The following is a 15,157-nucleotide window of genomic DNA, read 5'->3' as shown; positions in this document are numbered from 1 at the left end:
GGTCAGGGTCCCAGTTAGGACTCCCCGCTCCCCCAGAGGCTTCACTGAGCATGCCCCAGGGCTGTGTGGAGCGGCCCTGAGTGCTCACGGTAGGGATGGGGTGGAGGATTGGGGTACTCACGTGTGTGAGAATAGATGTACCAGAGTGCAGCTGTAAGCAGGGCCCCAATGAGGAAGGCACCAAAGGTGATACCCAGTACAGAGGACAGGTCGAGGCCTTTGCCTGTGTGAGAGAAGAGCCAGTGGGAGTGAGTGTTGCTGCTGTACTCTGGCCTTGGGCCTGCCCCTCCCCTGTCGTGTTAGGCTAGCTCACTTTAGTTCAGCCAGCGACCTCTGAGTTCTCCAAACTCATCTTTTCATTTAGCACGTGGGCTCAGTGCAGTACTAAGCTGAGGGCCCAGCTAGCCAGGCCTCTTGGGCCACCTTTCTGTCTCTGAAGGCTAGCAGAGAAACATCTCTATGGATGGTCTCATAGGTGCAAAGAATGAAAGGGGCTGCTCTGCCACACTGTGTAACCTTAGGTGAGCCCCCGCTCATCTCTGAGCCTTATGCGGGGTTCAGATGGTCCAGAGCATCTTTTGAGACTAGTAACCAGAGGTTACTGCAGCCCCCACTCCTTCCACAGCCCTGTCTTCTACATGGTCCCGGGCCCCGGTCTCTGGCTCCCTGTCTATGCAGGGGATTTAAGAGTCCTGCATTCTTTCTTGATCCTGACTGGGGGTGAGCGCAAGCCATCCTAACCTACACGGCATATATCTGCCCCTAGCAGCAGGTACTGCCTTGCTTGGTGGTGCCTGGGCGCAAGGGGGAACAAAGAGACCACAGGGTGCCAGGCCGAAGGGGTCTCCTCCACCCTTGGGGTGTCAAGGAATGTAAGGCCTATACCACACCTTGGGTGCCTCATGTTCCATCCAGGAAGTTCAGCAAGGAGTACCGGGGACTAAGGGAATAGAGATGAGGCTTGGGAGGGGCCTGAGGTCAAGAGAGCTGGCCCATGGCATTCAACAGTCCTCCTTCCTCTAGTAAGGGGCATCTGGCTGTGAGTTCCTCTGGCTGCTGGGCCTGAGAAACCCTCCTCTCCTGCCAAGGGCTTCCCACCAGTGTCTGCTCCATCCCACTGTCCACCGTTCCCGACTTACAAGACAGGTCAGGGCTTTCGATGTTCAGGCGCACGGAGATGGTTTTGGAGACTTCCTGAGGGGGGAGGAGAGTGATAGCTAAGTGGTCCAGCCTTCAGCTGGCAGCGTGTGGGTCTCTGCAGCTCTGGCCTGCCACCGTTCCAAGCCTTGGCTGAGTCCTATGCCCACCTAGGACTTGCTGTGGGCAAGTCCTAGGGAGGGGTGAGCTGTGTGAGAGTCTGAGGCTGCTGTGAACTGGAGGCCTCTGATGCCCATGTGTTTAGTGGGATCCCCATATCTGTTACCCTGTGCAAGCCACAAGCCACACGCCAGGCCATCCCAGATGCCTGTTTTAGAGGCTGGAGGCTCAGGGCTTGGAAGGTGTGGCCTTCTGGTGGCCCCAGTTTCGGGAGGTCTTGAGGCCTGGAAATCTCTGTGCAGACACTTGGAGTGTTCTTGTGACTGTCAGGACCGAGGGCCTGAGAACAGAGACTCGCTGCACATGCAAGCAGAATGGCAGGCTTTGCCTGTGTTCTTTACGAAGCTATCTGGTTCATTGAGATTGCTCACAGGCGATCACCGCTTGGGTGGGCAGGATGCTGGAAGTAAGTGTCTTGGTGGGAAGTACTGAGAATGGTGGATGTATAGGGTGGGTGGATGAGTAGAGGGAAGGGAAGGTAGGTGGATACGGGAGGGTGGGGGAGGGATGGGTGGGTAAAGGGATGGGTAGGTAGATAGATGTGTGGTTGGGTAGAGTACATGGATAGCTAGGTAGATTGGTGAAAGGATGGCTGGGTGGGCTGATGGATGGCTAGGTGGGTGGACGGATAGGTGGGTGAGTGGAAGTGTGGGTTGTTTGCATGGGTGAATGAATGGTTGGGTGCATGGGTGGGCATACGGATGAGTGGTCACACTCCTGGTGGGTGGGTGGGTGAGTGGGTAGGTGGATGAGTGGGAGTGTGGGTTGTTTGGGTGGGTGAGTGGATGGTTGGGTACATGGGTGGGCATACGGATGAATGCTCACACTCCTGGTGGGTGGGTGGGTGAATGACAGGATGGTTAAATATGCCAAGAATAAACGGATGGATGGACAGCTGTAGTTGCAGCTGTACATATATTCTAATGCCACAGATTTATTCATAAGGTAGCAGTGACTGCTCCCAATAGCCAGGCCGTCCAGCCCCATGCCAGGCTCTTGCTCTGCTGGCCACCAGCTGTCTAGATCTCACTGCACCCGTCACCTCTTCATCTGCAAACCCCAGACCCAGAAGCCACCTTGAAACTAGACCTGGGTGAGCCCCACTCACCTTCAACAAGGTGTTGGACTGCAGGGCTACTTTGCAGCTGAGGGTGCCAACCGTGGGTGTGGGCACCATGTAGACATGGAAGAGGAAACTAAAGCGTGGGTCACCGTAAGGGCTTGGAGACAGCAAGCCTACATAGCTGCCCATGGCTGCTCGGCTCTGGATGAGTTCCACCATGTCCCTTTCAGGTCCCAAATCCAGATGGCAGCTGTCTAGCTGGACTGTGACCTCAGAGGTGGATGGGGATATCCTCACCTGCACAGAGAGGGAAGGGGGATACAGTATGTGCAGAAATCCTTGACCCTTCACTGACAGAGCAAACAGGAAGGACAGTGTGACATTCCTATTTGCATTTGGAACCTGTCCTGAAATTGCTCTGTAGCCCAGGCTGGCCTCAAACTCACAGAGATCAACCTGCCTCTGCCTCCTGAGTGCTGGGATTAAAGGTGTGCGCCACCGTCACCTAGCCTTTTCAATCTGCCCCTTCCACACACCTAGGCTGACCCTCACCTTCCTCTGGAAGATTAAATTCCATCTTTCCTCTAACAGTGTTGGGAACAAAAGAACCCAGACTTGAGGAGTCAAGTTGGGTGCCCCATACCTGCACGAAGCCTTGTTGGCCCAGCTTGATGGTGCTGGATTCCTGGAGGAAGTGCGGGCTGAGGTAGAAGCCCAGCTGGACGGAGAAGCTGTCTATGTTGACGCACTGCACCTTTTTCTGTGAGAGGCGTGAGGAGGACAGTTTGGAAGGGTGGCCGCAGGAACTGCCTGACCCCATCCTCACCTTGTAAATAAATTCATGTTTATCAAGAACTCACTTGGCTAATGGAAAAAAATCCACGTATCTCAGTGACTGCTCCTGAGACCCCTATGGGCTGAGTTCTTTTCTCAAGCCACAGTTAACAGCTAAAGCCACACAGCCATTACTTGATGGATTTCAGAAATGGAAAGTGTGACCCTCTGCAGCACTACGGCCCTAGTACAGAAGGGGAGACTGAGGCGTACTGGAAACACAGGGCTTGTTAGGATCCAGACCCAAGTTTCCTGAGGCCAGCTCCCTGCTAGACCAGAACAGGGCCCCAGCCCCAACAGTACTCCCTGAACCAGTTGGAGAGCATGGTAGGGCTGTCCATCTTACCCGAAGCGGTGGGGAGCCTGACAGCAAACTGATGATCACCTGCAAAGACAGAGGCAAGAAGCTGGTGAGAGCCAGACAGGCCCCAGAGGATGTCCCGCCTCCCAAACCCATCTGGCGAGTCAGAAGACCAAGCAAAGCAAGATCCACACTTTGGCTCCTACTGAACACTCTTCTCCGCTCCCCCAAACATCCCTCAGCCCTGAGGATCAGTGAGACCCCTGACGAGGCTGGTCCCAACACCTTCCTGGCCCAGGCCGTACCTCGTTGCTGATCTCATACTCTGTCACTTTTATGCCACAGCTGGAGTAGGTGCTACGTAGGACAAGGTGGCTGTCGCTTTCTTCAGCCTGGCAGCTGCGGTCCCAGAAAGTCAGGCCTGTGATGGTGCACTGCATTGTCTGACTCAGGGGAGACGGGTGCCGTTAGGAGGCCCTGCATTTCCTCGGGCCTTGCTGTCACTACCAATACACTAGAAGAACTGCCAACCGAGGCTGGAGAAATAGCTCAGTGGTTAAGAGCACTGGGTTCTTGCAAAAGACCCAAGTTCAGTTCCCAGCACCCAACCCGTGTCAGAATGCTCACAACTGCCTGTAACTCCAGTTCTGATGAACAATTCCTTCCATATCCCCTGCAGATACCCACCCTACACATAAGTTAAAAAGAAGTAAAATATGGTCTGGAGAGATGGCTCAGCAGTTAAGAGCACTGACTGTTCTTCCAAAGGACCTGGGTTCATTTCCCAGAAACCACATGGCAGCTCACAACTGTCTAGAACTCCAAGATCTGACGCCCTCACACAGACATATATGCAAGCAAAACACCAATTCACATAAAATAAAACTAAATAAAGCCGGGCAGTGGTGGCGCACACCTTTAATCCCAGCACTTGGCAGGCAGAGGCAGGTGGATCTCTGTGAGTTCGAGGCCAATCTGGTCTACAAGAGCTAGTTCCAGGACAGGCTCCAAAGCTAAAGAAAAACCCTGTCTTAAAAAACCAAAAATAGCAGGGCAGGGAATTTGGACTGCTCTTCAGTATCGAGAGGGAGGGGGAATGGTGTGGGGGGAGGAGAAGAGGAGTGGGGATAGGGGGGAGGGGGCAATATTTGGGAGGAGGGGAGGGAAATGGGAAACGGGGAGCAGGTGGAAATTTTAATTAAAAAAGAATAAAAATAAAAAAAAAGATATCCCATTTAGAAGGATTAAAAAAAAACAAAAAATAAAATAAAACTAAATAAATTTCAAAAAAAGAAGAAAAACAAATCCTTATTTAAACTCTTTGAGGGGACATTGGATGATTTATCAAAGTTCTGAGAGAGACTTCAGAAAGGCAAGGGAAGAAATGACTCAGTGGAGAATAGGCAACTAGGAGTCCTCTTTGCTTTTCCTGTTGTTCGAGAATTGAACCCATGTCGCGTGCACTCATGAGTGTGTGTGTATGCATGCACGCACGCAGTATTTTGCCTGAATGTATGTCTGTACACCACATTTATGTAGTTCATCCAGAGGCCCAGCAGTTAAACCCTGTGGAACTGGAATCACAGATAGTTGTAAGCCATTGTGTGGTGCTGGGGATCAAACCCAGGTTTTCTGAAAGAACAGCAAATGCTTTTAACTTCTGAGCCATCTCTCAAGCTCCATCTTAATTTAAACTTTTTTTTTTTAATGTTCAAAAGTTGAAAGAAGGGAGTGGAGTTGGAGAAATGGCTCAGTGATTAAGAGCACTGGCTACCCTTACATAGAACCTGGGTTCACTGCCTGGCATGCACGTGGCAGTTCATATCCATCTGTTACTCTTGTTCCAGGGGATCTAGTGCCCTCTCCTGGCCTCCACAGGCACTGCACACATGTGGTGCACAAATTTCTATGTAGGCAAAACACCCATATACTTTTTTTTTAATTCTCAAAAAATTTGTTTAAAAAAATTAAAAGATGCTGGGGCATTATGGTGCATGTTTTTAATCTTTTTGTTATTGTTGTTTTGGGTTTTTTGAGAAAGAGTTTCTCTGTGTATCTTTGACTGTCTTCAAACTTGCTCTGTAGTCCAGACTGACCTCAAACTCACAAAGATTCAACTGCCTCTGCCTCTCAAGTGATGGAATTAAGGGCGTGCGCCACCCTGCTCAACAAAGATTGTGTGTGCCCATTACTTGGGGGTTTTTTTGGGAGGGGAGTGTCCTTTTTGTTATCCATTCTACCTCAACCCCGGGAGCTGAGGACCAACCAAGGACCTTGCGCTTGCTAGATAAGCACTCTTCCCCTAAGCTAAATCCTCAACCCTAAGAGTCTTTAATCTCAATTCTTGGAAGACTGGGGCAGACAGATCTCTGTTGAGTTCAAGGCTAGTCTGGTCCACATAGCAAGTTCCACACCAGCATGGATACAAAGCCAGACACTGACTCCCAAAACAAAGCACATTAAACCCGTTGTAGTGAGGCTGGGGACACAGCTCAGCAGTAGAGCACCAAATGGAAAGAGGGTAGGGGAGAAGAAACAAGTTAAAATGCAGAAAACGAAACTAAAGGGAAAATGTACACATGGCATGTTTTTGTTTGGTCTGTCTCCCAAGTGCTGGGATTAAAGTCATGCACCACCACTTGGCATAAAAATAAAGATAAAAATTAAAAAAAATCAGGGCTGGAGAGATGGCTCAGAAGTTAAGAGTACTGACTGCTTTTCCAGAGGTCCTGAGTTCAATTCCCAGCAACCACATGGTGGGTCACAACCATCTGTAATGAGATCTGGTACCTTCTTCTGTCCTGCAGAATACATGCTACATATATAACAAATAAATAAATCTAAAAAAAATTTAAAAATCATACCGAAATCAAGAGACACACCAAGCCCCAGAAACAGCTGAGTTCTTAATATTCACAAAGAGCTAGGCCTTGGCTTGCTGCGAAGAAAGAATCTTAATTCAAGCAATAACCGAACACGCACGCTCCCCTCCCACACTAGCAGAGGGCTTTCTTTCAGTGTGGAAGTAGAAAGACGTGGACAAGCTCTCTCGTAAAGAGATCTGAAGATTAAATCCTGTTCCGGATTGGCATGAAAAACATCAGGCTCCAAACCACAATCCCTGAAAGACTACCCAGAGATGATCCGCACAGAGCTTGACTCACTGGGACGCCTTGAGCGTGTTGAGTGTGGAACTGGGTGCAGCCTACTGCCGAGTCCCTGGGGAGAGTAGCTGATACTGTGACATTAAAGACAGTTTTCCGCGTTGTACAAAGATCAGAAGCATAGGATAGCACAGTGTGGTTATACAGCTGCGAGCCTGTTCCACCCGGACTGGAGGTCAGGGAGTGTGAGTTTATTTTTGCTCTCTCAAAGTTGTTGACAACAGATGTGCTTACAAACAAGAGTCTGACCTAGGGTGTGGTCAATTAGGATTCTGGGTACAGAGGTGGACCAAAGGTTGGAGAATTCAAGTCTTTTCCTTATATCATGTTAATGAAGTCTGTTGCCTCCCTCCTCCCCTTTTGGAGTGAAATCTGTAAGTATGTGGAAAATAAACGAGGAGGATTCAATAGTCACTGAATGTCCCTCCCAATGCTGTTCTGTGTTTCTGCTCTTATTTCTGTTCCTTTTGCTTAGAAGTTCTAATCCTCACTCCCCTGCCCTGAAGCATATGAGTCATGTCGAAGCTGGTCTTCAGCAGTTATCCTGTGCAAGAAACAGAGAAGAGGCTTCCGAGCAACCCACAGTACAAGGTGAAGACAGGGTCAGAAGTCCAAGGTCATCCTCAATTAGGTGGTGAGCTCAAGGCTAGCCTGGGCTATAGGAGACCCCCGTCCAGGAAAACAACAACAAACACCAAAGAAAAGAAAGAAAAAGGAAGGAAGGAAGGAAGGAAGAAAGGGAGGGAGGGAGGGAGGGAGGGAAGGGAAGGAAGACAGCACAATATTGGCAACTGTTGTCATCAGAAGGGAAAATGAAGATTTTCTCTGTTCTGTGCCAGGAGTGGTTGTGCACACCTTGAATCCCACACCCAGTAGACAGGCAGGCAGATGAGACAGGCAGGCAGATGTCTGTGAATTTGAGTTCCAGTCCAATCAGGAATATATACTAAAAGTCTAGCAGCTCTCTCGTTTTCTCTATCTATCTATCTATCTATCTATCTATCTATCTATCTATCTATTCCCTGTTTTTGTTATATTCTTAAAAGTATGCATTTAAATTTTATGCATGTATCTATATTCTGTGTGTGTGTGTATGGTCCACCCATTGCATGGTCGTCTACACATAGGTGCATTGTGTGTGGAGGCCAGAGTCTGAAATCAGGCCCTAGGCACCTTCCACTCTTGCATGTCACTTTATTTTTAAATTTAAATTACGATTAAGTTTGTGACATGGGTGGGGTACATATGTGGAGGTCAGAGAGCACTAGGTGGAGTTGGTCCTCTCCTTCCGACTTTATGTGGGTTCCGGGGATTGAACTCAGGTTAGCAGTTTATGTGACAAGTGTTTTATCCACTGGGCCTTCTCATTGGATTCATCCACCTTATTTTTTGAGACAGGATACACACCTCCATGCTCCCCCCGCCCCCATCAATAGGGTCTCACTGCATAGCCCTAACTGGCCTGGAACTCACTCTTGTAGACTAGGCTGGCCTTGAACTCACAGAGATCCACCTGCCTCTGCCTCCCAAGAGCTGAGATTAAAAGTGTGGGCTACCATACCTAGCAAGACAGGGAGGGTCTCTTAGTGACCCAGGACCTCACTAATCGGCTAGCCTGACTGGTCAGAGAGCCTCCAGGGCCCTCAGTGCTAAGGGTTGTTTCCCATGGGTGCTGGGGATCCAAACCCAGGCCCTCATGCTTGCACAATGGACACTGCCACCAAACACCTCTCCACCCCATGCATTGTTTTCTGTATTTATCGATCAGGCAAAGATCACACAGTACAAACTTCTGTGACCACCCAGCTCAGCCGGCATTGACATTAATAATGACTACCTACATTAGCATTATCATTACTGGTACTTTGAGATTGGGGCTCATGTAGCTTAGACTATCCTCACACTCGCTGTTTAGCTGAGGATAACCTTGACACCCCCCCACCCCCCGTTTTCCTATATGAACCTTCTATGTCTATCCTAGAAGATAGACATCCTCCTGCTTCAGCCTCCTGGGTTCTGGGAATGCACATGCATGGGTCTGTGCTAGGCTCAAACCACATTTCACAAACGAGGAACCTGAGACTTGCCCCGCTGCCTGGGTGAGGCCTAGCTGTCCATGTCGCTCCCAGAAGGAGGGGCAGGATTCACTTACCTGCACGAGTTTTTTACTGAGTTCCAGAGTCATTAAGTCATTGCCACACTTTGGCTGGATCAGGGACAGGAGTAGCCCAGGGTTGCACTCCACCTTGGGAGGTGTGGTCAGAACTGGTGCAGGGGAGGTCTGCAGCCTGACACCTGTGGGACCAGAGGTGGGCAGAGTGGACAGTCACCGAGCGAGCGCTGGATGGCAGATAAGGCCAGTGAGCACAGAGAAGCCACCTGAGCTTAAAGAAGAGTGCAGCAAGCAATCTGAGGGGAGACAGAGAGGAGGATAGGGCTACGAGGTTGGGCTCACCACAGCTGGAGGCCCTCAGCCAGACCTCATTGGCCAGAGGGAGTTCCACAAAAGAGGCTATGGTGCTGGCATTGAGCTTGCGGGCCTCCCCGATCAGGCCTTGGGGTGTATCTGGGAGATCGAAGCCTTTGATTTTCTTTTCTGGAAAGATCTTGATGGAGTATTCACCTGTGGTCTGAGGGCAGAGAAGGAAGCAAGGGCATCAGCTGTGGCATTGCCTTCCCTTCCCTGTGCCTGGCCACCTTTCCCCCTTCGGGCCCTTTCTTCTCTTTGTTCTCTAACCCAGCTCAGAGTTTGTCTCTCCAGGGCCCTTCCTTGACCCAGCAGTCTAGGTTAAAAGACTCTCTGGCTCATTAAGAAAAGGTTGCTGGAGGAAGTAGCCTCTAAATTAACCAGAGAAGGAAAACAGGTATTAGACAGAGGTAAAAAGTTGGGATGAACCGGTGGTGGTGGCGCACGCCTTTAATCCCAGCTCTCAGGGAGGCAGACACAGGCAGATCTCTGAGTTTGAGGTTAACCTGGTCTACAGAGAGAATTCCAGGGCAGCCAGGACAACACAGAGAAACCCTGCCTCGAAAAACCAGAGAGAGAGAGAGAGGAAGAAGAGGAGGAGGAGGAGGAGGAGGAGGAGGAGGAGGAGGAGGAGGAGGAGGAGGAGGAGAGAAGAAGAGGAAGAAGAAGAAGAAGGAGAAGGAGAAGGAGAAGGAGAAGGAGAAGGAGAAGGAGAAGGAGAAGAAGAAGAAGAAGAAGAAGAAGAAGAAGAAGAAGAAGAAGAAGAAGAAGAAGAAGAAGAAGAAGAAGAAGAAGAAGAAAAGGAAAGAAGGAGGTTGGTTGAGGTGGAATGACCATGGTGTACAGTCTCAGCTCGGGGGCCAGGGTGGGGTTCAAAGCTCACCAAGAACTGCATGTTGTGATTGGCATCGATGAGCCAGGACACATGTGGAGGACCCTGCAGGATAAGAATGGCGTCGGGATCCCCAGATTCACAACTCAGTTCCACATTTACGTCCACTGTCTGGGGCCTGCAGCAGGTAGAGAACCGGATCAGTGCGGATAGAGTGTAAGAGTGAGTTTGGGGACAGACCTGGTGTGTCTGTTTAAATGAGATGTCGCATATAAGTCTCGGGCATTTGAATACTTGGGATGCTGTTTGGGAAGGTGAAAGGGATGGCTTTGCTGGAGAATGTAGGACACCGAGCGGGCTTTGTGTGCTCCCTGCCTCCTACTTGTGAGTCAAGACACGAACTCTCAGCTGCCTGCAACCCCCATTCTGCTGTCATGAACTCTGACCCTCTGGAACCATAAACCCAAATAAACTCTACACATTGCCTTGATCATGGTGGTTTACCACAGCCATAGAAAAGGAACTCTGCTCTGTGAGGAGGGTTAGATCTGATGGACTGGGGAGAGCCCTCCCCCAGGAGGCCGGCACCCTTACCTGGTTCCAGTGCCTGGCAGGATCCTGAGGATATATGCCTCCTTGTGGCCAGTCACACCTTCCAAGGGGCAGCCTTGGATTTGGGTTGGGGCTTGAGGTTGCCATTTGAGTGTGAGGCCCATGTCCTGATTGGCTTCTGGCAAGCAGTAGGGTAGTGCCTTTGGGACTGTAGAGACAAGCATGTCAGAGAGCCCTACCCCACCTTTAGCCAAAGGCAATGTGGGAACATTTGGACAGAGCCTCACAGGTGGGGCAAATATGGAACGTTTACCTGCTGGGTACACAGGCCTTTGTTTCCCGTGTGTTAACGTGGGGTTAACGTAAGGAGTGAGCCCAGGGCACATGTCAAGGATGTAGGGCCCCTCATCCCCACCCGGCACATCACGTCAGGTGACTTCCTTAGTTGTTCTCCGTATTATTCTTTTGAGACACGGTGTCTTACTGACCCTGGGGTTCAGTTCAGCTGGACTGGCTGGCTAGGGACCCTCCTATCTCTGCTTCCCCAGTTTTGGAATACAAGTGTATTTCACCATGACAGCTTTTCATTTGGGGCATGGGGGTCCCAGTTTTGGTGCTCACGCTTGTGTGGCAACCATTATACACTGAGCCCTCCCCCCGCCCTCCCCCTTTAAAGACACAGTCTCAGGTAGCCCAGGTTAGCCTTGAACTTGCTATGCTGCAGAGGATGATCTTGAATTCCTTACTCTCCCATCTCCACCTGAGTGCTGGGATTACAGGTCTGTGCCACCATGTTCAGGCCATGGATCGTTGGAGGTGGAATCCAGGGCTTAATGCTATGCGCTCTACCGAGAGCTACATCTCTAGCCCCTTGGGCTGGGATTTTCAGGGTCAAGAAGAAAATCCCGCATTTCTCAACTGATACTTGATAAAGAAGCAGTCACTAGCTGCAAAGGGTACCATTCAGCCATGTGAGACTCTGGGCGAATCACGTGCCACTGTGGGCTGGTAGCTTACTCTGTTTCCTCTGCAATTGAACCCCGAGGCACTAAGGAGGCTGACCTTGGCCCAGCTGGAGGACAATGCTTTTGGGGTTATCCAGAGTCGCTATGGAGGTGATGGCGCTCTTTTTGGCTACCCACTCAAGGATCTGCTTCTTAGACATAACGGATGACAATGCTGTGGTGCTGACTTCCGGCTCCTTGGAGAAGGTGGTCAGGTTGGGGTTCTGTGGAGACACAGAATGCTGAGTCACACCTGATTCTGCGGGTCAGGGGTCAGGAACCAGTCTGGGGCGTCAGCTCAGTCGACAGCCAGAAAAGAGGTCAGAATCAAGAATGACAAGGCTTAGAGGTCAGCAATTAGCCCCGAGGCCCCCAGGTACCTCTTCCAGCATAGCCATATCTGTCCCACCTCCCTTCTGCACATGAGTGCTACCCAGAGGCACGCATCTGCTTGCTCATCTGTCCCAGCTGTCCCCTCACCACGAGACAAACGTAATGGCATCGTGTAGCTGCCGTCTATAAACCTGCCCGCTCTGAGGGTGTGTGAGGGAAATCTCGGTGCCCATCTGCACACATGGTAGGTGCTCCTGTTGCGTGGAGAAGGAGGGAATGGAAGGGGGAAAGGAGAGAGGCATGAGAAATCCTGAATGGTTGAAAGACCAGTGAGGTGGTACCTGCCCTGGGAACCTCACCGCTCGGGAACTAGACGGACATCCTTGTTTGAAGGAATCGAAGGCAGAGAACCTTACCTAATAAATAGCAGCCGCAGCAGCAGCAACAACAAAGGGGAGGATCTGGAGATATGGTTGAGTGTTGAAGAGCCTCGACTGCTCTTCACCAAGACCCAGGTTCAGTTCCTAGCACCACATGGTAGCTCACAACCGTCTATAATTCAGTCCTCAGGAACCTAACACTCTTCCTGGCCTCCGCAGGCACAAGGCACACATGCACACAAAACACCCAGACACATAAAATAAAATAAAACTTTAAAAGAACCCCAAACCAAGACCAGTCCTCTGGCTGCCTGGGGACAGGGGATCTGGGTGAATCGAAGACCTCATGGCCTCTTTAGACTCCCCTGGGCTCTGGTGGGCTAAGAAAGGAAGCAATGACTTCCTGGAGGAGGTGAGACAGAGGAGGGAAGGGGTTAGAGGAAGCAGGGCCACTGACTCCAAGTTCCTTTGAGCTGAAGTAACAGCAGCAGAAGGGCTTCAGGCTAGGTATTTAGGAGGACTGCCCGACAGCCAGAGGAGGTATAAAGGAGCTCACTGCCTATAAAAACAGGGTTACAGTAGTGACTGCAGAAGGTGGCCTTTGTCAGTCTCCTGGCTCATGGCCTGACACAAGGCAGGTTCCTGGCCTGTGGGTGTGTGATCTGCACACAGAGGTCAAGGCTCTTGCTGCGAGTGTTCAAGTAAAAAGATGCAACCTAGCTCAAAGGGGCCATTGCAGCAACCCTGCAGCCAGCGAGTTCATGTTTCAAGTGTCATTCAGTGATTGACTTGATAAGGGGAAGGGCATTCTGGGAAGGGAAGCTGGGCCTTTGTAGTTGGACTTGGCCGGGTGTGTGTCCATGGTTCTTCCACCATGCTGGTCTATGTGCCCATCTCTGAGAGGGTCCTCACCTCTACTGCCCATCTTCCCCTCTCTGGGATACCTTCTATCCTGTGCCTACCCCCCATCCATCCTTTATGGTATCCTGGTACGTTGCTACATTCATCTACCTCCTGGTCCAGACTCTTGTTCTGGGTCCTATTCATCCCCGGGTGCTCTACCTCAGGGCTGTGGAACTTGAGGCATGGCCATTTTGAATTATGGACACCTGGACACCAGACGCTGACTCGAGCACAGAGCGGCATCAGGCAGGCAGGGGCTTTCCACAGCTGGGCTGGGGTTAGGGTCACACACTTACGTAGGCCAGTTGCAGTGGGATTTCCGGGGCCTGGAATTTCACATTGACTCTATTGTTGGAAACAAGGACCAGGAGCACTTCTCGGGTGCCAGTGCCATTTTGCTTAGATGCCTGAAGAGTCAGCTCCACCTCTGACATCTGGGAAAGAGCCAGGGACACAGATATGTCGGTCAGATTTGTGGGGGGGTGGGGCAGGGATGCTTGACGTGTGGTTGACAGTCATTCCATGGGCCCTGCTTGGCTTGACTTGGCGGTTACCTGTGTAAACCTGGCCATTCACACACCTAGAAACATACGAGGGACTGACGAGATGGTTCAGTGAACGCTGCCCCCAAGCCCAACACCCTGAGTTCAATGCCCAGAACCCACACGGTGGAAGGGTAGACTCCTGTCAGCCACCCACAGCACTGGTGCAGCCGCACAAGCTTGTACAAGCGCACAGACATAAGAGAATGAGTACAAATTAAAGAATAAAAGTTAACCCAGAAAGAAGGCATACTGAGTGAATGGATGAGGTTGCTCCCAACCAACCAAAGAGGAGGGAAAACTAATTAATATGAGTCTTAACTTCGTCCAACAGTCAGAACTGCAAGACCGGTCCTCCCTTCCCTCCTCCGCCTCCTTCTGACAAGTTCTTGCTCTTGAGCTTTTATTATTCCCACCTACCTTAGTTCCTCAAGTGCTGGGATTTCAGGCACGTGCCATCACATCCACATCCACTGAGGATGGTTTCTATCGAGCACCTGGTGTAAACCAGGCCTATAAGTATCTAAATAATATTCTTTTTTCTTTCTTTTTTTTTTTTCTTTTTTTGGTTTTTCGAGACAGGGTTTCTCTGTGGCTTTGGAGCCTGTCCTGGAACTAGCTCTGTAGACCAGGCTGGTCTCGAACTCACAGAGATCCGTCTGCCTCTGCCTCCAGAGTGCTGGGATTAAAGGCGTGCGCCACCATCGTCCGGCTTCTAAATAATATTCTATATGTGGGAACAGGGACTCCTCTAGCGTGCTCGCTCCTTCTCTGATTGTCCCTGCGAGGCCACTCCAATGCTAGCTCACATTGAGGCGTTCCCACTTGTCCCTAGAGTTGGCCATGAGACTCAATGGCAGGTTACATGCACAGGCCTGGTTCCAGCCACGTTTATACACGAGCCCACGTAAACAACCTAAGAGGTAGAGACTGTTCAAATTCTCACAAATGAGGAAACTGAGTCACAAGAGAGGTGAGGTCACCTGCCCATGATTACACGGAAGGCTGGGAATGTCACACCTCTCTGTCAAGAAGAGTAAAAAGGAAGAAAAGATGGCCAGATCAAAACTAATCCAGAGTATTTTCTGAGCCCCTGGGATGGGGTGGCATTGGGGAGAGGAACAAGGGAGGAGGGCCCCACTCAGGGCCTCAGAAGTTGCACGGAGGGCGTCTCTGAGAACAAAGACAATGGAAATCTTTCCAGACACAGTCTCTGTCAGTTCCTGCCAGCAGCGAGCAGCCAGACGGCTGGTTCCAAGGTCTCCCCCATCAGAAAGGAGAGCACTGGTTTACCAGAGATATCAGTGGAAAGTTTTCGGGTCTGGCTGCTAATCGCCTCCTGTTGTTTCCCAACTGATGTCACAAAGCCAGAGACAAGCTTTTCAGTCCCTGGAAAAATCTGCTCAGAAATATTTCCGCTACTCCGTAAATGACCCTGTTAATTACACTGTGCTCAACCTAACTC

At 50.7% G+C, this 15,157-nt stretch overlaps 1 protein-coding gene across 1 annotated transcript in view; it reads right to left on the bottom strand.

The window, feature by feature from the left end:
• Eng (endoglin) overlaps nt 1-15,157 on the bottom strand; it is a 39,030-nt gene that overhangs the window by 1,558 nt on the left and 22,315 nt on the right. The window contains exons 3-14 of the mRNA XM_057754779.1: nt 13,447-13,584; nt 11,593-11,758; nt 10,573-10,738; nt 10,030-10,156; nt 9,135-9,309; nt 8,832-8,974; nt 3,821-3,958; nt 3,561-3,599; nt 3,024-3,140; nt 2,426-2,677; nt 1,140-1,194; nt 122-223 (exon numbers count right to left, since the gene is read on the bottom strand). Of these exons, the coding sequence (XP_057610762.1) occupies nt 122-223; nt 1,140-1,194; nt 2,426-2,677; nt 3,024-3,140; nt 3,561-3,599; nt 3,821-3,958; nt 8,832-8,974; nt 9,135-9,309; nt 10,030-10,156; nt 10,573-10,738; nt 11,593-11,758; nt 13,447-13,584 (1,618 nt within the window). The remainder of the gene's footprint in view (nt 1-121; nt 224-1,139; nt 1,195-2,425; nt 2,678-3,023; nt 3,141-3,560; nt 3,600-3,820; nt 3,959-8,831; nt 8,975-9,134; nt 9,310-10,029; nt 10,157-10,572; nt 10,739-11,592; nt 11,759-13,446; nt 13,585-15,157) is intronic.

The sequence above is a fragment of the Chionomys nivalis genome, chromosome 22 (genome assembly GCF_950005125.1).
Source record: "Chionomys nivalis chromosome 22, mChiNiv1.1, whole genome shotgun sequence".
NCBI lineage: Eukaryota > Metazoa > Chordata > Mammalia > Rodentia > Cricetidae > Chionomys > Chionomys nivalis.
This window is presented reverse-complemented; position numbering and strand designations above follow the sequence as displayed.